The sequence below is a fragment of the Neoarius graeffei genome, chromosome 6 (assembly GCF_027579695.1).
Source record: "Neoarius graeffei isolate fNeoGra1 chromosome 6, fNeoGra1.pri, whole genome shotgun sequence".
Taxonomy (NCBI): Eukaryota; Metazoa; Chordata; class Actinopteri; order Siluriformes; family Ariidae; genus Neoarius; species Neoarius graeffei.
Genome location: NC_083574.1, coordinates 59,618,752 through 59,644,466, shown reverse-complemented (window position 1 = coordinate 59,644,466; position 25,715 = coordinate 59,618,752). Strand labels below are relative to the sequence as shown.

At 43.1% G+C, this 25,715-nt stretch overlaps 1 protein-coding gene across 1 annotated transcript in view; it reads right to left on the bottom strand.

The window, feature by feature from the left end:
- Positions 1-2,082: 2,082 nt before the first annotated feature.
- Positions 2,083-25,715, bottom strand: part of ranbp10 (RAN binding protein 10) — a 182,626-nt gene continuing 158,993 nt past the window's right edge. The window contains exons 12-15 of the mRNA XM_060923938.1: positions 23,795-23,940; positions 16,511-16,622; positions 15,275-15,416; positions 2,083-6,234 (exon numbers count right to left, since the gene is read on the bottom strand). Coding sequence (XP_060779921.1) covers positions 15,286-15,416; positions 16,511-16,622; positions 23,795-23,940 — 389 coding nt within the window. The 3' untranslated portion in view covers positions 2,083-6,234; positions 15,275-15,285. The remainder of the gene's footprint in view (positions 6,235-15,274; positions 15,417-16,510; positions 16,623-23,794; positions 23,941-25,715) is intronic.

Genomic DNA, 25,715 nt, shown 5'->3' with positions numbered 1-25,715 from the left:
TGTGTGTGTGTGTATCTGTCTGTCTGTGTGTCTGCAAGATATCTCAAGAACCAATGGATCAATTTGCACCAAATTTTGTACGTGTTGCCAATCACCCAGGAAGGAAACCATTAAATTTTGGAGGTCAAAGGTCAAGGTCATGGCAGAACTTCGAAATTTTCGCCCAGTGTATTTTAATAGGGAAAAGGCGGGGTTTGCACTCGTTAGAGTGTCCCTGTCTAGTTTCACCTTCAGATTAACTGCTAATCCTAGAGGTTCACATACTTTTGCCACTCACAGATATGTAATATTGGATCATTTTTCTCAATAATTAAAATGACCAAGTATAATATTTGTGTCTCATTTGTTTAACTGGGTTCTCTTTATCTACTTTTAGGACTTGTGTGAAAATCTGATGTTGTTTTAGGTCATATTTATGCAGGAATATAGAAAATTCTAAAGGGTTCACAAACTTTCCAGCACCACTGTATACCAGGAACACCTCACAAGATGTGCCGTTTTGGAGATGCTCAGACCCAGTCATCCAGCCATCACAATCTGGCCCTTGTCATAGCCTCTCAGATCTTTACGCTTGCCCATTTTTCCTGCTTCCAACACATCAACTTGGAGAACTGACTTCTCTTGCTGCCTAATATATCCCACCCCTTGACAGGTGCCACTGTAATGAGATAAATGTACTTCACTTTACCGGTCAGTGGTTTTAATGTTATGGCTGATCGGGGTAAATTTATATATGTGGCTATGCTTTTAATCGACTCTAAGCGGAATCGCCAGACTCTGTGATGCCCCCAACTTAGTGGTCAATCATTTGCTTGTCGTATCAGGAAGCTCTTCCTCTTACACTATAATTTAGATGCATTGGCCTGGGCAGTACATGCGTGTCATTTTGGAAGGCACGGATTTGATAGAAAAACAAGGGGAAGACCTTGTTTTAATTTATATACTTTTCTCTTTTGACAACACTTCATTTTTACATTGTACTGAGGACCATTACCAAAGACCATCCATAGCCACTTATCCTGTACAAGGTTGCAGGCAAGCTGGAGCCTATCCCTAACTACTGTTATACAGTGTTCTACAGGAAATTGTCTTCTTCCATAGATTAACAGTAGAGGGAGCCATAGTGTTTCTTATTAAAAGTGAAAAGCCATTTAGAAATCCATTCATTCCATCTGTCCATTATCTATCCCACCTACCGAGGGTCATGGTGAACTGGAGCCAATCCCAGCTGACTTGAGGTGAGGGGCAGGGTACACCCTGGACAGAGAGCCATTTATACTCATGGGCAATTTAGAGTAGCCAACTGACCAAATCTGCATGTCTTTGGACTGTGGGATGAAGCCCACACAGGCATTGGGAGAACATGCAAACTCCATGCAGAAAGACCCTCACTGGTTGATCAGCTGGTTCGAACCCAGAACCAACTTGCTGTGAGGCAATAGTGCAAGTAACCACTGCATCACCATCCATATAGAAATCTGTACCTCAAATTAAGTTTTGTATACCTTTGTCAACATCCATCCATCTATTATCTGTAACCGCTTATCCTGTATGCTTATCCAGCTTAGCCTATCCCAGCTGACTACAGGCGAAAGGCGGGGTACACCCTGGACAAGTCGCCAGGTCATCGCAGGGCTGACACATAGACACACAACCATTCACACTCACATTCACACCTACAGTCAATTTAGAGCCACCAATTAGCCTAACCTACATGTCTTTGGACTGTGGGGGAAACCGGAGCACCCGGAGGAAACCCACATGGACATGAGGAGAACATGCAAACTCCACACAGAAAGGCTCCCGTCGGCCACCGGGCTCGAACCCAGAACCTTCTTGCTGTGATGCGACAGTGCGAACCACCCTGCCCAAGACCACATAGTCCGGAATGATCCTTCTCCATTATGCATTTGCTCTTTTGCCCAATGCTTTTATACAGAGAAATAAGACATCCAGGTCTAAGAGTACGGCTTCATGAGGTGTCATACACTGAGCAAAATTATTTCTTAGCTATTTGATATTTTGTTGAATGCAAAGAAAAAAAAAAAAAGATGTGCAAAACACCACAAGAGACAACCGTCATATGCTCATGGATGTGTATTTTAATAAAAATAATTCTGTCAAAATTAAATGAGTACAATATTTCTTTAACATGTTGCCAGTACATACGTGTGTTTTTTTTTCCTTTTCAGCTATTGTTTTCCTTTTTTATTTTTTTTTTATTTTTAAAATGTATTTAAAGGTTCATGCTAAGTAGAGGCTAATTCATTTCACAATGGCTAAAACCAAAACTCAAAAAAATTGAAATAATAGCAGAAGTAAATTGTGCACAGCTTGTTGTAATCAGCTTAGTTCTATTTGTCCTGCTCCTTCGTCAACTGAGGCACAGATGCCACTACACGAATAAGCAAAGAGGGACAAATTTTTCCTAGGAGGATATCAGCGCAATTCTTTCCTTCATTTGTATATAGTAGGTCCCTGATCAAGCTTCAGCTCTATGTTTGACCATTTTCAAATGGGTGGATAACCATTGATGAGCTCCTGAAGAGATTTTTTTTTTTTTGCCATAACACACACCCCTAAAACACAGGCTTTACTATGTACAGATCAGTAAAAAGTATGAGCTCTTTAGATCTAGCTCTGTTACACGATGTCTCCATGCAACACCACTCAGCATCATCGATTCATGTACCAGAATAAAAGAAACAGAACTCATATGTTGAATTAACGCACTCCTGAAAAGTGCACAAAAGTATGACCTAAAGGAGCAGCCAGAAAGACATCAAGAACACGGAACATGGGTAGAACGCTACGTTCTTTTGTGAACCACAGTTTGGCTTTTAGCTCATGTTGATCTTGAACTAGATGTACTTCAGAAGACCAGTGTTTCTCCATCTTGGTCTTGGAGTACCGCGTGCACATTTGGATATTTTCCTTGCTCACAACTCATCACTTAATGAACAAACCTCGACTAGGTTCAACCGGCTGAGTTAACGTGTAAAAATGTGCAGGCCTGGATTACTCCATGACAACAGCTGAGAAACAGCGATCTGGACCATTCCTGAAGGGTTCACAACCCTCAGACGTGATTGGTGAAAAGACCAAACAAACGCACACACTATTGCACAGGCTGTGTGTCTACTGCCGCGTCCTGTGATGTGCTGAGGTATAAATGAGAATACAATCCAATATGTCCAAAAACAACAGAACATACCGGTGTAAAATAAATGACGTAACAATTGTTGCAGTGAAAAATGATTAATGCTGATGAAATGGCTGGCACTGGAGAAGAAAATGGGTTTTGTCTATGGTCAGAGGCTACGAGAACATTAAAAGAAGCGAGTACGGTCGAATAAAAATGATGAATTTGTGCGCCATTTTGTCCATACGGACCCAGATAAGGGAAAGGAGACGGCTTTGGTCACGTCCTGCAGTGACCGAGTCAATATTGTGTGTCCAAGCTTGTGATGGCATGACCGTGAGAGAATGGACTGAGGAGAAATGTGAAGGAAGGAAGCAAGCTTGCGATGGAGAAAAGAACCAAAAAGGAGGTAAGAAAATAAAAGAACCACCATAACTCCAAACCCCTCCTTTTCTTTTTTTTTTTTAAACGGATCTTCCACTATATATAGCTGAAGTACAGTGTCTCCAACAGTCGTTTTTAATCAGTCTAATACCTACAACTACACAGTCAGTAGAGATGGTGTCAGTAATTTGAGGAAAGCCCTCATCTTAAACACTATCTGAGCAAATACAAAATGGAGGAAGTGGAACAAATTAGTCAGTTTCCACGCTTCAAACAGCGTTGCAAAGTTAATGACATTACTAATCTTGGTTCTCTGACAAAAACTTCATATTTTTAGTCATTGTGCAGCCACACAAAGACACCCACAGGTTAAATTTCGGCACCGCTGACCAAAAACGATAAAAGCTGGGCTTTTTACATAATTTCTGAAGCGTACTCTATAAAAATCATTAAAATAGAGGGTTTTTTTTTTTTAAAGTGACAGAGACCCAAGATTTGTAAAAAAAAAAATACTTCGCAAGTCTGGGTCTGCAATACATCTGTATGATTCAAATCTAATAAAAAGACGAGTGCTGGTGCCTGAGGTGATCTATTAGCTTGGAGGCGGGATACACAGGAACTGCACAGCTTCTCAAAAATCCTCAACACGCTTTCAATCAAATACAAAAACAGACCTGTGGTGGTGAAGTCGGCAGTAAAATTTCAGTGTGTGTGTAATATATGTTATTTTATTTATTATATAGACACGAGCGTTTTACTGGGAAATTCGCCACTCGTTTTTGTCGGGACATCGAGTAACATATTTGACAGTTATTCCACGAAATCGAGTCGTACATGAGCTGATGTACGACAAGATTGAGTGGAATGACTCTTTTATTCTATCCACATTCACTGGATTTTGAGAAACAGAGCATTTTTATTTTTTGCAAATTCGATCAATAAAATCTGCTTAGAATGTAAACGAACCGGCGAAATGACAGGAGCAATTTGTGAAAAATGCTAGAATAACAATTCTTGAAAAAAAAAAGTTCTTTCCATCAAATACTTTTATTCCATTTTTGTGTGTGTGTGTGTGTGTGTTGGGGGGGAGAAGTAAAGTTTTTATTTTGTCAGTTGTTTCGGTAACACGCGCCACCGTTTTCTTCTTCTTTAGGGTTTTTGGCAGTTTGGCGCCACCAACTGGGCTGGAGTGTGGAACAGGAGATTTTTTTTTTTTTTTTTGGGGGGGGGGGGGGGGACTATATATTTTTTAAAATTCTGTTTCTTTTAAATACTTGATAGAGTGAGATATCTGACTTGATGCGCTCTGCCATTTTGTTTTTCTCTACTCACTCATGGTCTACAAGCCAATATCCTAGTAGTAGAGTAACCAATCAGAGCGTGCGTTTGCTCATATCCAGTGAATATGGACAGAAAAATTGCCAATATCCTCACTCATAAACAAATCGATGAATTGATTTGATAAATTTGGGTACTTTTTGTTTGTGGACGTGTCTATATAATAAAAAGAAAATTCACACGTTGGCGTGAAGACATGACGTTTATCTTTTTGTGTTGAAAATATTTCAATATGAATATGTTCATCACTCGAAGAAACTTCAGATCTTCACGCCACCGTGTAATAGCCTCCACACACACACACAGAGATGGAGTACCAAAAGTTTGGATACCTTCTAAATCAATTGTTTTTCTTTATTTTTATGAATTAAAAGACACTTCAGGTCTTAAAATACGTAATGACAGATGTCGTTTCTCTTTACTTAGTCGAGCGGTTCTTGACAGAATATGGATTACTACAGTTGTGGCGTTGAACAGGGTAAACAACTGTTTACTGTATTATTATTTACTATTTGATCTCAAACAGATTAAAAAGGTAAGAAATTGCACTGATTAGCTTTTGACGAGGCGCCTGTCAACTGAAAAGCATTCCAGGTGACTCCCTCATGAAGCTGGTTAAGATAATGCTAAAAGTGTGTAAAGCGTCATCAAGGGAAACAGTGGACACTTTGAAGAATCTAAAATATGAAACATATTCTGTTTTGTTTTTAGCACTTTGCTTACCACATCATTCCATCTATGTTCCAGATGTTATTTCATAGTTTTGATGTCTTCAGTTTTGTTCTACAATGTAGAAAATACAAAATACAGAAAAACCTCTGAATGAATAGGGGGTGTCCAAACTTTTGACTGGTACTGTGTGTGTGCGTGTATATAAGAGCAAGCTAAATGACATGTCAGAAATACCTGAGTTGTGAATAAGGGAGGCGTGTTTGTTATAATTTGAAGAAGAGTTTACTGCAATATGGGGTGTGTGTGTGTGTGTGTGTGTGTGTGTGTGTGTGTGTGTGTGTGTGTGTGTGTGTGTGTGTGTTGAACACTATGCACTGAATCCACCCATAAAAACAAAGAAGGGAATTCTGGTTCAATGTCAATGAGAGCACAACAAACTGACAAAATAGAAACTATAATAAAAATGAGCTAGATAAACAGAATAATAATAATAATAATAATAATAATAATTAATTGCCTTTAAATAGTGTCACACAGTTTGTATTTAATAATACTAAATTAAAAAGAAGCCTCTCCTCCATATTTCTAGTCATCTCTCATCAGAACTGCCTGCGGCAAGTGAATGCACTGGTTCAAACAAGCGTGTTCCTCATGGCAACCGGCTGGAAAGTCCTCTTCTTAACTGTCCTGAACATTGCCTGAGGAAAGACACACACATTATTACAATGGACTGGTGTAAAAAAAAAAAAACCAGCACGCATCCACCATTTAATGTGGGTATTGTACAGGTGTCAGTAGGTTACACATCTGGATACATGCAGCATTAAGGCACTGAAATATGTGCAGCACACATGAACAGAAGCACTGACAGAGATTAGACGTTACATTTGTACCAATCTGGATGAATTTACGACAATTTGTACCAATGACCGATCCCTAATGATCTGTTTCTATGAACCAGGCTTGTAGTACTCGAGTCCGACTCGTGCCCTAATTTTAAGGACTCGTGACTCGACTTGGACTTGAGCACTGATGACTCGGATTCGTGCATTAACTGCATTCGGACTCGAAAACTGGAGATGAGGACTCGGATTTTTTTATTTTTTGTAACATGCCATAATAATTTGTGATAGGATATTTATATCGACATTTTTTTTTGTACTAGTTTCGTGCAAGTGCATCACAGCTGCGCACCTTGGCGCGTGCATCAGATCGACTCTCGGGTGCGCTCCGGACAGCGCGCGTGCCAAGCGGACTCTCACGCGCGCCGTAAACGACTCACACCTGCGCAGGATTAAGGTGCAATCAGCACGGCTATATAGAAGCTGTGAAAACACACTTACTTTGCGAAGTATTGAGCTGTGTTGCTGACATTCCCGAGCCTTATTTCCTTGTTTGGGTTCCTGACCCCCGATTTCCTGTTTCTCGTCTTTGATTCTGCCGAGCCTACGATAGCCCGTTTGTGCCTCGCTTGACCTATTGCCCAGGCCTTTCAATTACATGAAACCTGCGATGGATAACATCGTAAGCGCCCAAATTAAGGTCAAGCGCCCAAAATATGCTACCAAAAGAAACTTGGCTGCATAAAACCCAATGTCTTAACTTTCTTCTTTAAAAACACCGAAATTAGCGAGAATTAGCATGCAGTTCCACACCATTCTCATGTTGTTCCGGGTTCGTCGAGCTAGCCGTAAGCCTCGCGCAGAGCACAAATTCTCTATCAACGGTGATTGGCATGCTATGATTTCATGGAAGAGCGAGACTCGCGTACCAATGACCAGAGCAGGATTACCACATTAGTTGCCCGTTTCACCGTCTTACGATTTTGCCTGCCGTTCTGGATTGTCTACCTGTCTTCACTTGTATGAATAAACACACCTTCTACACTTACATCCGTCTCCCAACCATCTCTGACAGAATACTTCGCACTCCCTGATAAAGAGAACGCACGTTCACCTGTTCATACGTCATATTCAGGAACAAACGAACGTTAATGGCGCTGAAACAGCCACCGTCAAATGGTGCGGTTGGAGTCTTGTTCTCGGACTCGACTTGAATTTTTTTTTTTAATGACTTGACTGACTTGAGCACTGGGGAATTGAGACTGGACTCGGACTCGAGGTTTAGTGACTCGACTACAACACTGCTATGAACCCTACACTAGATACTCTGTAGACCAGACCTGGGCATTTTCCGGCCCGCGGGCCGCATCCGGCCCTTTGGTTCATTCTGACCGGCCCGCGTAAGGTTAATTAGAAATTACAAAATAAACGTATTTTCTAATTTTACCTCATGCATGGACTGAATGTGCATTGCTTTTATTTTGAAGTTGTGTTCAACAAAAACGCAATGCGCGCGACATGAACATGACATGAAATCCCACGAAACCTAATCCCGCGATAACTACTTCCGTAATTTGTCCAGACCAACCACAAACTTGTACGTCATCCTTCAAACGGTCCAGCCAATCACATCGTGTGACGTCACCAGCAGGCGCCGGAGCCGATCTGTAGATCTGATTCCTACACCGAATGGACTGATGATCATCTGTCAGCTGTGCTTCGCATCTCCACCTCAGACATTCAACCTGACTTTGATGCACTCGTTAAAGGCCAACAGAGACTAGATTTCTCTCACTGAACAAATAAAAAACACCAAATGAGGTGATTAGACTACAAATGTGGGCATCATTATTATAATATGATGCATCTTGTTTGATATTTGGAGTAGAAAGACAATATTGTGATGTCTTTATTGTGTTTTGGGGTGAATGTGACTGGGGAAAAAATGGGCCCTCCACAAAATTTTCTGTTTCTCATGTGGCCCTATGGAAAAAATAATTGCCCACCTCTGCTGTAGACCATCTCCATTTTTATGAAGATTAAAAGTAATCCAAAGTTATGCATGAGTCGAGTAAGGCTGAGTCAACGTTACTATAACAGTGAGAAGCGTGAGTTCGGTGAGCAAATTCAGATTTGACTCAAGCTGCTTTTAAATTATTTCCATCTCAGCAAAGCATCATCTAAAATGTGATAATCTTTTAATGTTACTCAGACTGAAAGCTACTGTTTGGGAACAACACAAGAACTAAAGGTTTTATTTCAGGTTCCCCCCCTTCTCAGTGTGCATCTCATTCTCTGCATCGTTGCTGAGAATTTCCAGCAAATATTAAACACTGAATTTTTTTCGGTCTCCTGAGTCTGTTTCAGAACATAAAAGTGTAAATGTCCATCCCACCTCCCATCCAACCTCACAAGTCTTTTCAATAGATTCAAACGCGTAAACATGAATTGCATTTTCTGACAGGCATACGTTATTACACACGGAGTGCGAATGCAGACTAGGGATGTTAACCGATGACCGTTTGACCAATGGTTGACCGAATCAACATCAACCGGTTAATTTTTTTTTGGTTGTCGGTTAAAAAAAAAAAAAAAATCAATCGTTTTGAAGCTGCCAATTTTGGAGCGGAGAACCTGGAATTCTGTGTTGTAAACGCTTGGGGCATGCCATGCGGTGTAAGGATGACAGCTGACAAATCAGAAACATCCATTCAGTCATGTCCCGCCCTCCCGCTCCAGTTGAAGACAGCTGCCACTTGGTGAAAAAAGTCTCAGTGTTGGATTACATTTTACTACGATGTTAACCAGGTACGTAACATCAAGGAAATTCTTGACTATCAAAGAAACAAGAACACGGCGCATGAATGAAGTCGATGGTTGATTAGTCTGGTGAATATTAAAGGAACAGTCCACCGTACTTCCATAATGAAATATGTTCTTCTCTGAATTGAGACGAGCTGATCCGTACCTCTCCGAGCTTTGTGCGACCTCCCAGTCAGTCAGACGCGCTGTTACTCCTGTTAGCAATGTAGCTAGGCTCAGCATGGCCAATGGTATTTTTTGGGGCTGTAGTTAGATGCAACCAAACTCTTGCGCGTTTTTCCTGTTTACATAGGTTTATATGACCAGTGATATGAAACAAAGTTCAGTTACACAAATTGAAACGTGGTGATTTTCTATGCTATGGAAAGTCCGCACTATAATGACAGGCGTACTAACACCTTCTGCGCGCTTCAACAGCGCATTGATACCTTCACTCGGAGTTGTACCATTTTTTTTTTTTTTTTTTTTTAGACAGGGCGGACGGACCAGGGCATTCGCCCGCCTGGAATGCCCGACGAGGAGCGCTCTCGGCCGGCTTGGGAGGCAGACGGCAGCCCCTCCTGGAAGTGTGGTTTTACCATGGGCCTCATGCGGAAAAATGACAAAGTCCCAGTTTTACCATGGGGCTCGAGTTGTACCATTTTTTTTAGACAGGGCGGACGGACCAGGGCATTCGCCCGCCTGGCCGTGCCCGAAGAGGAGTGAAGGTATCAATGCGCTGCCGAAGCGCGCAGAAGGTGTTAGTACGCCTGTCATTATAGTGCGGACTTTCCATAGCATAGAAAATCGCTACGTTTCAATTTGTGTAACTGAACTTTGTTTCATATCACTGGTCATATAAACCTATGTAAACAGGAAAAACGCGGAAGAGTTTGGTCGCATCTAACTACAGCCCCAAAAAATACCGTTGGCCATACTGAGCCTAGCTACATTGCTAACAGGAGTGACAGCGCGTCTGACTGACTGGGAGGTCGCGCAAAGCTCGGAGAGGTACGGATCAGCTCGTCTCAATTCAGAGAACAACGTATTTCATTATGGAAGTACGGTGGACTGTTCCTTTAATGTCAAAGTAATAATAATACACAAGATCTGAACTAAAACCTGGTTACTCACTGATGTTACTTAGCATCAGACAGTTGCTATATTAGCTTAGCGGCTAATCAGCTCAGCTCCAGCTATCCCATTCCCAATGGCTGTGCACAATTAGCAGCCATGTAACCGTAATATCAGTAGCTGGAAAACAATTGCAGTAAGAGGTCTCTGTGGCTCACTTTGAAGAAAAGTGCTGAGGCCGTAGCAGTATGCAATATCAACACACCGCCTACTGCAGTTAACTGTAAACACCAGGGGCCGTATCGCTAAAACGACCTATCTTCAATGAAAAGTTAAGATGGGACAAGTGTATGATGGGATTGTTTTCAATCGGCTACTCAATGCAAGCACCTGTAGTGACTGAGCTAAAGCTTGCCGCTTAGAAAATGACGGCAATTTATTGAGAACATGTTCACACTGATATTTTTAATGCCAAACTGCGACTTAACAAAAGTGCGTGCCCCTTGCTGACACGGCCGCAGACACAGACCCGGGTGGAGAAGGACAAGGAGGAGGGGTCGAGGGGGGATTTCACGCTTCTCACAATGTCTCTAAGCTGGAGCCATTTAGCCTGGGCCCGCCCATCCTAAGCGTGACGCAACACGAGGGCCTGTTGCGAGCTTAGTCTGGCCAGGCAGGCTATCTACAGCTCTTCCAAGCTCCGGAAAAATCGGGAGCCAATCAACTTTGAGCATCTCCAACGGCCCTGGGTAGAGGCGTGTTCAAGGCAGTGACGTAGTAGAACTGCGACCGGAAGCCATAGATTGTTTACAGAATCATGCTGTATTGAAAGCATTCAACGGGAAGTTCTCATTGAAAATGGAGCAAAGAGCAGCCCTGGAGGTATTTATTGAAAGGAAGGACGTTTTCGCCTTGCTCCCGACCGGCTTCGGTAAGAGTTTAATCTACCAGTTAGCCCCGCTAGTAGCCAAATCAATGGGGCTCAGCGAGAATCCTATCGTCGCGTCACATACGCCAGAGGAAAGAGTGATGTGATTGGTTTAAGCTTCATCACAGCCTTTTCTGGCTTCGACCAGTAGCAAACTGAGGCATTTCAGGGAGGCGGGTCAACCACGGGCTCTGGGAAACGGTTGGGCTTAATATCTTGGCCAGACCAATAGCTGGTAGAGCTTTGAAGTCGCGTTAGCCAGACTAGGAGCCATTTGTCCTCCGCTCCAATACAAACCCCTCGACATCAGTGCCGCGTTTGACTAAATGTTTCGCGCTGTAGAAAAGGTAATGTGAGTGGAGGGCAGCGACTGGGACTGAATGTGCGGATGCTCGCAGTTAGATTTAGAATAGATTCTAATAATTCCAATTCTAGAATTTTAAACTCATAGGTTAACCGACTTTAACCGGCTAATGAGGCTCGGTGGTCGGTCAAGATTTTTAGTTTTCGCCATCCCTAATGCAGACACGCAGAATGCACAAGAAAATACTGACAGTGAACGTAATCGGATTTACATGCCGATTATTCTTCTATTTAGTGGATGATTAAAAGGATTCCACGTCTTGCTCAATTGCAAAGACAGCTGATTCAGATTGGCCCGAATCAATCAGTTTCCCGCTTTCCGACTGAAGTGTTTACAGGAATGGGCTTTATTCTGTTCAGTGTGATTATAGGCTGCATATAAGGCTACGTTTACATTAGACCGTATCTGTCTCGTTTTCTTCGCGGGTGCACTGTCTGTTTACATTAAACCGCCTGGAAACGCCAGGAAACGGGAATCCGCCAGGGTCCACGTATTCAATCCAGATCGTGTCAGCTCCGGTGCTGTGTAAACATTGAGATACGCGGATACGCTGTGCTGAGCTCTAGCTGGCGTCTCATTGGACAACGTCACTGTGACATCCACCTTCCTGATTCGCTGGCGTTGGTCATGTGACGCGACTGCTGAAAAACGGCGCGGACTTCCGCCTTGTATCACCTTTCATTAAAGAGTATAAAAGTATGAAAATACTGCAAATACTGATGCAAATACTGCCCATTGTGTAGTTATGATTGTCTTTAGGCTTGCCATCCTTCCACTTGCAAGTAGTAAGTGATATGCGCTGGGATCTCACACACAGCGGCTCAGTCCCGAATCGTGGCTTGTTCACTTCACTCGTGCGCTGTGTGAGCTGCACAGGGCCGGAGTGCGCACCCTCCAGAGGGCACTCGCTGTTCAGGGCGGAGTGATTTGGAGCGCAGGATGCCTGCGGAGCCGAGCGTATCCGTGTATTAGGCTTGCCATCCTTCTACTTGCAAGTGGTGAGCCTTGCGCATGCCCTAAATGCACTGGGATCATGTTACGCGCCGTCTGAAATGCACTGGGATCATGTTACGCGCCGTCTAAAGTCATGTGATTAGCGTATCCGCGTATTGGCGTTGCTGTGTGCACGGCTAACGGTTTTAGTGTAAACGCGAATCGTTTTAAGAACGTTAATCTGATGATCCGCTGATTCGACGTAATGTAAACGTAGCCTAAGTGTAGATAATGAGAGGCGGAAGAGCGTTATTCCTTCCAAAAGTACACCAATCAAAGGAATTAGCCAAAAAGTGAGTTACAACAGATGGCTTAACTGTGAGAAACAAGTTGAAGCATGGATTATAATTAAGGAGAACCATCTTTACCTGACAGGACTGGTGCCATTATTAAAGCTAGACTGCTTTTCAGATTTTTCAAGTGTAGGCCATAAGAAGAATTTTCCCCAACACCCAATTATTTTTGTTTAGTGGACTGAATGCTACTGAATTTGAATCACAGACTTCCAATTTTTTTTAGATTTTTTAAAATGAATTTACAGCCAAGTGGCCCTAAATTCTCCCCTATTTTTTCTTGCTTCACCATGACGCAATACAAGATATTACATCATGCATCACGTGGCGGGCTTCCCCGTTCACTCAAGGCATTGTGGGATACAAATTTGAAACCGGAGAGGAAAACAGAGGACGCAAATGAAACGTGAAAGAGCGACTGCAATAACGAAAAGTGAGAAGAAAAGATGTTATGTTGCGAAGGAAAGGAAACGCAGGACCAAACTAATAAATATTGGCAGCCAGCGAGCACCTCGGTGTGATCAGCTGTTCGTTTAGTGACAGAATGATGGAACTGTCAGTGCACGGTCAAAGGTAAACCTGTAGATGGCAGTAATGCAACACTGTGGATGCCGGCTGCCGTAAAACCCAAAAGAAGAAGAAAAAGAAGGTGGTGGTAAGCATGCGCATGCACACACTGGACTTCGTCTGTCTGTTTGACTGCGCGAAGCGAGCGATTTCATGCACAATATTTGCTCAGGAATCCCCTCAAATTAAATAACTTCCCAGCCACAGAATGGCCTGATATTTTGTGAGATATTACAGAAATAAATATATCACAATGACCAAATTTCAGAGGGAACTAAATTTCACCGATTTTATGAAATCGAAAGGCCGTCTAGCTTTAAGTCTAACGTTGGCATATCATGGGCAGGTGTGTTATTTAGACAAGAGGAGGTGCAACGAGTAGCCTGGGAAATCCCATGCTGCTTTGCACAATCGTTCCGATCTGAAAAGACAGCATGGAAACTATGGTCTAAAGGCTCGCCTGAGTTAGGGAGCCAATCAGAGAGTGGGGAGGGGTGGAAAGACGGTGACGCGTACTACTCGACAAACGGAAGCTTGTAGTTTATTTGGGACTGTTTACGGATCACATTTAACATGGCGGCGAGCGATACGAACCAAACTTTCGATCAAGCTTTAGACACTGTTCTGAATAGTTTAGAGCGAAAGTTTGTTTTAAAAAAAAGAACAGCGTTTGGCGTTACAGTCTTTCTTCACCTCTTCATCTTCTCCGTCGCTCTAACTACGTCACCGGGTACAACTGCCATGATTGGCCATGGGCTGCGTATACGCCAAATGATAGACATTCGCAACGTCCAATAAACGGCCGTTGACAATCGTAAACCACACCTCCCCTACGAGAAATTCAATAGGCGGATTCCAGACCATATTTCACTTGTGATATGGTCTGGTGTTAACCAGACTATGCAATGAGGTATTCGTGAATGAGATGCCACAAAACAAATGATTTTTGGGCTACGTTCACACTGCAGGCTGAAGTGACTCAAATCCGATCTTTTCGCCCATATGTGACCTGTATCCGATCTTTTATTGACAATATGAACGACACAGATCCGATTTTTTCAAATCCGACCCAGGCCGTTTGGATATGTGGTCCTAATTCCGATTCCTATCCGCTCTTTTCATATGCGACTTCAGTCTGAACCGCCAGGTCGCATTCATCCGACTTACACGTCATCAACAAGCCACAAACGTCACTATTCTGTGCTGAAGTAGGCGGCGGGTCTCTCAAAAAAAGTTACAACAACATGGCACATAATCACGGGCGCAGATAGAGGGTGGGACTCGTCCCACCCAGATTTAAATTCACTTCGTTCGGTCCCCCCCACTTTGCATAAGGCAAACCTCACGGAAAAATCAAAAGACTAATTACCATTCGGTTTATTGAGGTGCACGGTGACATCAATGCGAGGGACGCTTCGGGCTGTGAAGGTTCTGAATCTTCTCAATGGAAGGACGCAGAGGTTAGGGAGCTGATTTCCATTTGGGGGGATGCAGCTATTCAAGCTAGATTGGATGAGTCATACCGCAACCGGGCGGTTTTACTTCCGTAAACACTGGCCATGCTCACTGCGTGTGACGTCGTCGTATCCTGCAATGCGCATGCGGAACACTTTTAGGTCGCTTTTCGTTCATACTGAGGATCACATACAAGTCGCATATATTTGTTAATGTGAATGACCTCACAAAAAAATCGGATTTCACAAAAAAATCGGAATTGAGCATTAAGCCTTGCAGTGTGAACGTAGCGTTGGTCAATGGAGCTTAGTAGTTTGCAAAGAATGAAGCAGACAGCGTCAAGCCATTCACTCTCTGTGTGTGTGTGTGTGTGTGTGTGTGTGTGTGTGTGCGTGCGTGCCACAGAGCTGGATCTGTCACCTGGACTTGGGCTAGTGCAAAAAGTTGTCGACTCTGGCAAATGAGCAGGAGCCGGAGCGCACACGGGCCATGAGCTGCACACACTCGGTGGCCTGCCCCAATGCCAGCATGAGGGGGGGCTGCTTGGGTAAATTCTGAGACTCTGTTGGAAAATCAGAGAGAGAACACTACAAATGTTAAAAACATCGAAATAACTCAAAAGGTTTTATGCTTAGCTAAGTTTATTTACTGATAATTAAGAATTAAATATTAACTTTGTAAGTCTCGGTCTCTCTGTGACTGACTGGCGATCTTTGTGATTGCCCTTGTTGCTCTCACAAAACAGAGTATTGGCATAACGCTTGCAAAACTCAAGCACCTGAAAGAGCTCTTCAGTATTTCTTTCTGGGGAAACCCTTTAAGGTTCTGTGTAGAACCCGAAAGCACGGCTTTTCTTTTTCACAAAGCGTCCTAAATAGAACCACCTTTATAAAGTTTGATATTTGAATAGCTACTACATTCACAATCGTTTCCATTCATAGCCTATCCTGGGAACACCGGGTGTGAAGTCAGAACGCAACCCTGGGTGGGACAATGCAAGACACCATACACTCGCATCGAGGGGCAATTTAGGCTATGCCCGCATGAATACCTTTTAGTTTTAAAGATGAAAACGCTCTTCATCCAGACGAGCGTTTGAGCTCCGTATCAGAAATAATCTCCGTCCATACCGACACGCCTGAAAACACAAAATCACATGACCATTCACGTACACTGGGCGTGCGCGTACCGGGGTTTGTTTTCTTCCTAGAAAAGGGTCACATGAAAAGGAGCGTGACGATTCAGGGAAGGACATGTTGTGACTGATCCTGTGAAGACTCGATCAAGGCGTCTGCGTTTCTGCCCGTCCAGACTAAAACGGGGACAGGAGCATTTCAAAAGGTCTCTGTTTTAGGGGCTTGAAAAGGCCGGAGTAGTGTGGATGCCAGGCATAAACGGAGCAAAAGTGACGTGTTTTTAAAACTAAAACGTATTAACGTGGACATAGCGTTGGTGTAAATAATATACATAATCGATTTTTTTGTTTGTTTGTTAAGAGGAGAACCAGTAAGAAACCTTCAGGATCAAACTGGAGACCCTTGAGTAGTGAAGTGGCAACACTATCTGTGTATAATAAGCTAGAACTACTGAAAAAAATAAATAAATCCATAAACGATAACCCTGTATAAATGTGTGTGTGTGTTAGAAGGTTGTTACCCAAGATGGCGCTGTTGAGAGCAGAGCAGATGGCCTCTCTCTGTGTGGGGTCCAGCTGCTGGCCCACTGGGCAGTTCCATGGGTCGGAGTATGCCAGTAGACTAAATGCATCCTATGTACACATGCGCGCACACACAAAGTCAGAGTCAAAAGACTATCAAAATATTCATTTCCATTCCATTAAGATAATTTCTAACAGGCATCGGTAAAAATATCACCATACTTGAAGACAGTTTCATGAGACACAGTATGCATCATGATGAACAAAAGTTTGTCGACACCTGACACCCACGTGTGGGTTTTCCCCAAACTGTTGTGACAAATTTAGAAGCCCACAATTAACTACAAATGTCCTTGCATGCTGCAGAATTAAGATTCCCTTCACTGGAACTAAGCAGCCCAAACCTGTTCCAGCATGACAATGTCCCTGTGCACAAAGCAAGATCCATGAAGACATGGTGAGCCAAGGTTGGAGTGTAAGAACTTGAGTATCCTGCGCACAGCTCTGACCTCAACCCCACTGAACAGCTTTGAGATGATATGTAGTGGAAGTTCATTATGTCTGACTGTTTAAGTATTTTTAAATTCGTTTCTTAGACAAGGATTTTAAGATCGTTACCTTGTCGACAGTTTCAGCGCGAATCTTCCGCCTTCCTCAGAACTGTCACCAGATGTCAGGTGGTGACGTGCCTTATCAGCTGATGTTACGTTACGGAGGTGTGAACGTCCCACCCGATTTGACAGGTAGTTCACGCCTCCTGCTGTCAGGTCGCTCCCCCAGGACGGCGCTCCAGGTGTGCGACAGCGCATACGCTCCCTCATCCCGGTTTATCGTCCTTTGTGCCCGCTTGCGTATCTCCACTGCCTCTAAAATCCAACGCTGGTACCTATTTTCTTCAGCGCGAATGACTCTGGCCTCTTCCCAATTCATTACATGATTTTGTCGTTTGCAGTGGTCTGAAATGGCTGATTTTAGACCACTAAAACACCCCGGTCAAACCATACAAGAACCTCCGACAGTTGCTAGTTCACCCCAAAGACAAAATACAACTGGACAACAAATGCAAATGTCATCTATTGGCCCTTTTCCACTACCCTTTTTCAGCTCACTTCAGCCTGACACGGCTCACGTTTCAACTATCTAAGAACAGCACGACTCAGCTCGCTTCAGCCCTGCGTAGCCCCTAAAACTCGCACCGTTTTGGAGTGGGGCTGAAGCGAGCCAAACCGAGCTGAGTGAGGCTGGGGGCGTGAGCAGACACTCCCCTGTGCACTGATTGGTGAGGAGGAGTGTCCTCACATGCCCACACACGCCCCGCGAGCACGCTGGGATCTGTAAACACCGTAAACCCGGAAGAAGGAGAATTACGAGAATTATGAAGCCTTATGCGCCTCGCCTCATCTATACGCTCTTGCCAGTATCTGTTGGCGTTGTCGGCGACAACAACCCACAGCACCAAGACCAGCAACACTAACGACTCCATGTCCTCCATGTTTATTGTTTACTATCCGGGTCGTGAGACTACCGCTTAAAAGATCACTGATGTCACTGTTTGCGCCGCCTAACGACATCACCTGACGTCCACCCACTTTCGCTAACTCCACCCCATGTGTCCACCCACTTCCAGCCAGCACGGTTCAGTGCGATTGTAGTCGAAATGCAACTCCAACAGCCCCGCTCAGCTCGACTCAGCCCAACTCAGCACGGCACGGCTCAGCCCGACTCAGCCGCGTTGGTAGTGGAAAAGCGGCATATGAAATCCCTTGCCGTTCATGTAACAAAGTCTATATTGGTGAAACGGGCAGATGCTTCCATACACGAAGGAAAGAACACCAAATAGAATGTGAGAAAGAAACGACAAAAAGACTCACAAGATCCGAAAAAGAAAAAGCAAACCAAGAAAACCTAAAATCAGCCATTTCAGACCACTGCAAACGACAAAATCATATAATGAATTGGGAAGAGGCCAGAGTCATTCGCGCTGAAGAAAAAAAAGATACCAGCGTTGGATTTTAGAGGCAGTGGAGATACGCAAGCGGGCACAAAAGACGATAAACTGGGATGAGGGAGCGTATGCGCTGTCGCACACCTGGAGCGCCGTCCTGGGGGAGCGACCTGACAGCAGGAGGCGTGAACTACCTGTCAAATCGGGTAGGACGGTCACGCCTCCGTAACGTAACATCAGCTGATAAGGCACGTCACCACCTAACATCTGGTGACAGTTCTGAGGAAGGCGGAAGATTCGCGCTGAAACTGTCGACAAGGTAACGATCTTAAAATCCTTGTCTAAGAAACGAACTTAAAAATACTTCAACAGTCAGACATAATGAACTTCCACTACATATTAAGAATAAGTTATGGAGAAGATTGTGCCAAAGAGGTACGCTACCTGGAAAAACTACGGAAAAAACTGGCACGACAAAGAAACCATCTCCGTTTCAATCTCCGCTGCCGGGACGAAGGCGTCATCCCAGCAAGCCTCTACATCAAAAATCCAATTCCAACAAGAAACGCGGAAAGGACCATCGAAAAAGCGCGAATGACTCTGGTACGAGAAAGAATCAGATGCACGACAAAAAAAATCAACAATTTAAACACAGAAATAGCACAACGAACACAAGATTTCAAACGCCGGTTCAAACTCAGCAGTGACCTGGAAAAAAATATGGAAGAGCATGTGAATATAATACAAGAACAAGAGTTCTCAAAAACAAAAGCACGCCACATTAAAAAAACTGAATCAGGAAAAAGAAACAAAATAAACGCAAGGACAAGCAAACAAACGAAAAATGGATTTGCAACCTGTCTAAACACACACTAACAACAGCAGAACGCACTATACTCGCACGGGGCCTTAACTATGCCATCACACCAAATAGAATCCCACACGAAGAATTCATATTGGCTACGGAACTAGCGTGCAACATGATACAGGACCAAGGACAGAAGGCCGCATTAAGGAACGAAGTAGCAGGCATCCTCACCTCAGCTAAACCGCCACCCAGAAACACAACTAAACAGGAAATGGAAGCCATCAGGACACTCGCAAAGAACAAAATAACAATACTACCGGCTGACAAAGGGAGGACCACGGTTATCCTGGACACTATTCAATATGAAAAACAAATGAATGAAATGCTCATGGACCCAAACACATATGAAGTACTCAAAAAAGATCCGACGGAGGAAAAGAAAAAAAAAAAAAGACTGAAGCTATTACTTAAACCGTTACTGGACGACAACAAAATCGATAAACAAACATACAACCACCTCATCCCCACAGCAGACATCACCCCCCGGATATACGGCACACCGAAAATTCATAAACCCGGAGCACCACTAAGACCCATAGTAGACAGCATAGGATCAGTTACCTACAACCTTTCCAAGACACTGGCAGACATAATCAAACCACTCCTCCGACTTATGGAATACCACTGCAAAAACTCAAAACAACTGGCGAAAGAATGAAAGGAAATCAAGATAAAAAAGGATGAAATCTTCGTATCACATGACGTCATATCCCTCTTTACAAAAACACCGGTCACAAACACACTCGACATAGTAGAAAACCAGTTAAAAGCAGACAGAACCCTGAAAAAACGCACAAAACTTACAGCACAGGACATAACAAAACTGTTGCATTTCATTTCGACTTCCACATATTTCCAATTCAGAGGCACAATTTACAGACAAAAAGAGGGATTTGCAATGGGGGACCCGCTATCTGCCACTCTATGCAACTTTTTCATGGAGGATCTGGAAACCCGAGCCATAGAAACAGCACCGGACGACTGCAAACCCATTTTCTGGAAACGATACGTTGATGACATCCTCGAAATAACCAAAATAGGCCACACACAACAACTCACGGATCACCTAAACTCCATAGACAAGACAGGCAACATCAAATTCACACACGAAGAGGAAACGGACAAGGCAATAGCTTTCTTGGACCTAAAAATACACCACACAGAAGAAGGGAACATCAGAATTACAACATACAGTAAACCTACACACACCGACCAATATCTTCTCTGGACATCTGAACATCCCATCGCACACAAAATGTCAGTAATCAGAACACTATACGACCGAACACAGATCATCACGGAGGAGAAAGACAGACAGGAGGAGGAACAACACATCCAACAGGCATTAAAAAACTGCCAATATCCACCGTGGGCAATCCGAAAAGGGAAATTACAGACACAAATAAAGGAAAAAAACAAACAAACAAGAAAAAACACCGAAAAAACAAACCGGGGCTTTGTCACATTACCATACATAAAAGGAGTCACAGAACGCATCCAACGATTCATGAGGAAATACCACATCAACACCCCGGTCAAACCATACAAGAACCTCCGACAGCCGCTAGTTCACCCCAAAGACAACATACAACTGGACAACAAATGCAACGTCATCTGTGAAATCCCTTGCCGTTCATGTAACAAAGTCTATATTGGTGAAATGGGCAGATGCTTCCATACACGAAGGAAAGAACACCAAATAGAATGTGAGAAAGACACAACAAAAAGACTCACAAGATCCGAAAAAGAAAACCAAGAAAACCTAAAATCAGCCATTTCAGACCACTGCAAACGACAAAATCATATAATGAATTGGGAAGAGGCCAGAGTCATTCGCGCTGAAGAAAAAAAAGATACCAGCGTTGGACTTTAGAGGCAGTGGAGATACGCAAGTGGGCACAAAGGACAATAAACCGGGATGAGGGAGCGTATGCACTGTCGCACACCTGGAGCGCCGTCCTGGGGGAGCGACCTGACAGCAGGAGGCGTGAACTACCTGTCAAATCGGGCGGGACGTTCACGCCTCCGTAACGTAACATCAGCTGATAAGGCACGTCACCACCTGACATCTGGTGACAGTTCTGAGGAAGGCGGAAGATTCGCGCTGAAACTGTCGACAAGGTAACGATCTTAAAATCCTTGTCTAAGAAACGAACTTAAAAATAGCTTTGAGATGAACTGGAACAAATGACTGCACCTTTTCACCCAACACCACAGCCTGAGCTCACCAATGCTCTTGTAGCTTAATGATTACAAATCCCCACTGACACAATCCAAAATGTAGTGAAAAAAGGACGTTATTATACTAAATCTGGAATGGGATGCTTAACAAGCACATACAGTGTCTTGCAAAAGTATTCATCCCCCTTGGTGTTTGTCCTGTTTTGTCGCATTACAAGCTGGAATTAAAATGGATTTTTGGAGAGTTAGCACCATTTGATTTACACAACATGCCAACCACTTTCAAGGTGCAAATTGTTGTTTTATTGTGACACAAACAATAATTAAGATGAAAAAACAGGGATCTGGACTGTGCATAGGTATTCACCCTCTTTCGTATGAAACCCCATATCTTAACCACATGATGTCTGTATAAATCAGCCTGTTCTGGAAGGACCCTGACTCTGCAACACTACTAAGCAAGCAACATGAAAACCGAGGAGCCTCCAAACAGGTCAGAGACAAAGTTGTGGAGAAGTATAGATCAGGGTTGGGTTATAAAAAATATCCCAAACTTTGAATATCCCAGGGAGCGCCATTAAATCCATTATAGCAAAATGGGAAGAATATGTCACCACTACAAACCTGACAAGAGAAGGCCACCCACCAAAACTCACAGACCGGGCAAGGAGGGCATTAATCAGAGATGCAACAAGGACACCAAAGATAACACTGAAGGAGCTGCAAAGATCCACAGCGGAGATGGGAGTATCTGTCCATAGAACCACTAAGCTGTACACTCCACAGAGCGGGGCTTTATGGAAGAGTGGCCAGAAAAAAAGTCATTGCTTAAGAAAACACGTTTGGAGTTTGCCCAACGGTATGTGGCAGACTCCCCAAACATATGGAAGAAGATTCTCTGGTCAAATGAGACTAAAATTGATCTTTTTGGCCATCATGTGGAATGCCATGTGTGGCTCAAACCCAACACCCTGAGAACACCATTCCTACAGTGAAGCATGGTGGTGGCAGCATCATGCTGTGGGGATATTTTTCATCTGCAGGGACAGGAAAGCTGGTCAGGACTGACGGAAAGATGGATGACAATAAATCCAGGGCAATTCTAGAAGAAAACCTGTTTGAGTCGGCCAGAAGTTTGAAACTAGGACGAAGGTTCACGTTCCAGCAGGACAATGACCCTAAACATACTGTTAAAGCTACACTGGAGTGGTTTAAAGGGAAACATTTAAATGTCTTGGAATGGCCTAGTCAAAGGCCAGACCTCAATCCAGTTGAGAAGCTGTGGCATAAGTTGAAGATTGCTGTACACCAACACAACCCATCTAACTTGAAGGAGTTGGAGCAGTTTTGCCTTGAGGAACGGGCAAAAATCCCAGTGGCTAGATGTGCTAAGCTAATAGAGACATACTCCAAGAGACTTGCAGCTGTGATTACAGTCGAAGGTGGCTCTACAAAGTATTGACTTTGGGCGGGTGAATACCTATGCACACTCCAGATTTCTGTTTTTTCATCTGAATTACTGTTTGTGTCACAATAAAACAATTTTCACCTTTAAAGCTGTAGGCATGTTGTGTAACTCAAATGGTGCTAACCCTCCAAAAATCCATTTTAATTCCAGCTTGTAATGCGACAAAACAGGACAAATACAAAGGGGGATGAATACTTTTGCAAGACTTTATTGGTGTGATGGTCAGGTGTCTAAATACTTTTCACCATATAGTGCATTGTATTTTGTCAAGAATGTGTCAGAACGTAAAATTCAGTTGATATGATGGGTTGTTGAAGTACACAAAAGGTTTGATGGGGAAAAGCTGGGAGAATAAAACTGGCCCAAAAGAAAAAAAGAAACACGTTCCCTAACGTGAAAGCAGTGGAGTTGGTCAAATGCTGTAGAGATACCTTTGAGATATGAAAATACCTTTAATATGTTTAGAAAAATGTATTTTGACATAATTATTGCAATACTGATGGCATTTTAGCACACTGCCAGACCCTATCAGTTCCATGTTTGTGAAAATAAGATTCTTCCCGCTTCATACCCAAGAGCTATAAATGATTATCAAGCTACCGATCTGAATTCGACCAAAAGTCCTAGATAATACACAACATGGGAGTAAAACCCACTTCAGGATCTCCTTCTGCACTGTGCGCACCTTATATCCGATCGCTAATGATTCAAGTCGTGGAGTGTGAGGGCGGGATTTTGACATTCATGTAGTGTGCACTCTGCTTTAGGCAAGATAGTTTATTTTTAAATCATCATTCTCTTGACGCCCCCTCGCTCTGTACCTGTAGCATTTTCTTATGCATGGCGTTCTTGCCGTACTGGCGTGAGAGTTGCTCACTGAGCGCCTGCAGCTCGCGGCCAAACTGGATCATGCGCTCCGTGGCCGCCTGGTTACCCCCACACAGCTGCCTCGAGCCACAGCTGTCCTCTAAAAGGAAAAAGAAAATGAGACGAGCTCATTGAGGCGTGGATCATTTGCAAAAGTATTACCACAGAGAACTACACATATTCTTAAAATAAGTAAGGGTGGGTACGCAATAAAATCAGACGGCTTACACTCACATTTGCCAAAAGACATTGCAACATTTAATCTGTACAGTACATTTTTTACTTCCATAGAGAGATACAGATGATGACTGCGTGGACGCTACACCAGGAAAAGCAAAAGCAGCTGCACGTGGATAGGAGACTTCCATGGCAGATTAGATCCACCGAGACTAGACGTCGTAATTAGGGCTGTCTCACAGATCTTAGAACGAGACTTAATTGGAGTCGTTTGGTGGATTTAACAATCATATCTTTCCAAATAAATATACAATACGTAATCAGTCAAGGTGAGTGCATCAGAAACCATAAGGTTTTTTTCTCAAGGAGTAAATGAGAGGGGGGGGAAATCATAGCTATGTATTTTGACGAACACTTGTAACTTAGTCTTACAAATGATAAAGCCTTAGTCATTTAACCATTATTCACCGAAGACAAAGTGAATATTGGTGATTAGTAAACATCCAGGATGCTTTTTCGACGGAATATAAACATGTATTCTTTTCCCTTCTAGCGGGTTTCATTCATTTGGTTTGATAGCATACAATATTGTTAGCATATTGCTTATCCTACGTGCATTACATCACTCTACCCAATGGAGAATGAGCGTTGAATATCGTTTACGATATTGCATGGTCGTCAAGACAACATGATGTCACATGTCAGAGACATAAAACTTCTGTGCTAGCAAACATGGCCGCCAGGTTTGCTTCACGAAATACTGAAGATTTTGAGAGAATTTTGAAAGAGAAAGACGCATTGAACAACCAAAAGGAATAATAATAATAATAATAATAATAATAATAATGGCTTTTTCATGGTATATCAGATATATTCCATTCAGCTAGCATGATACTGAACTCGTCTTTTAGTATGAATACACAGATGATTTTTTTAAATCATAATTTATTTCAAACTTCAAAAGCAGCATGCAAATGTAATAAAGGCGTGGCGCAGATTTGTGTCGCTTATCTATGCCGAGTCACAAAAAATACTTTGTTTTGAAAGAGATAAAATAAATCACAATTCCACCTTACATTTAAATAGTTTTAGACCAAACTTCATCACATCTTTAGTGCTTTTAGGAACAGCATTTTCTTTCATAATTTGTAATTCTTCCTCATTTACGGTGACGAAGCGATTGGCTGCCATTTTGCCGAGTCACTCGAGGCGATTATCGAGAAATAGTCCAAATCTCTCGGCCAATCTGCGTGCACAATTTTCTATAATCACCTGCATATTTATACTAAACTACATTATTCATTGATGGTGTTTGCAATAGAATGTTGCTTCTTGTTTCGTAGCTTCTTTGTGTATTACAGCAGCAGGTTCTGTACCCCTTTAGCTTTGGTCCATTTGAAAAATCAGACAAAAAATGTATTCACTCGTATTTTAAGATCAATCCTCACAAACGTACTCTCGCACTGCTTTTCAAACTGCAATATAATTAAATGCTGAATGTGTCCAGTGGCTTATGATTTTACCCAGACTAAATGTGTAGTGACATGATTTAAAAGCTCTAAAAAGGCTTTCCAGCCTCCTTTATAGACTACTGCATCATGCTTTCTTGCATACAGAAGAGCTCGGTTTAGGAACAGCTGGGGGGGGAATGAGATAAGACATGGGCCGCCTTCAAAAGGAAGATAAAAGAGCGCAGAA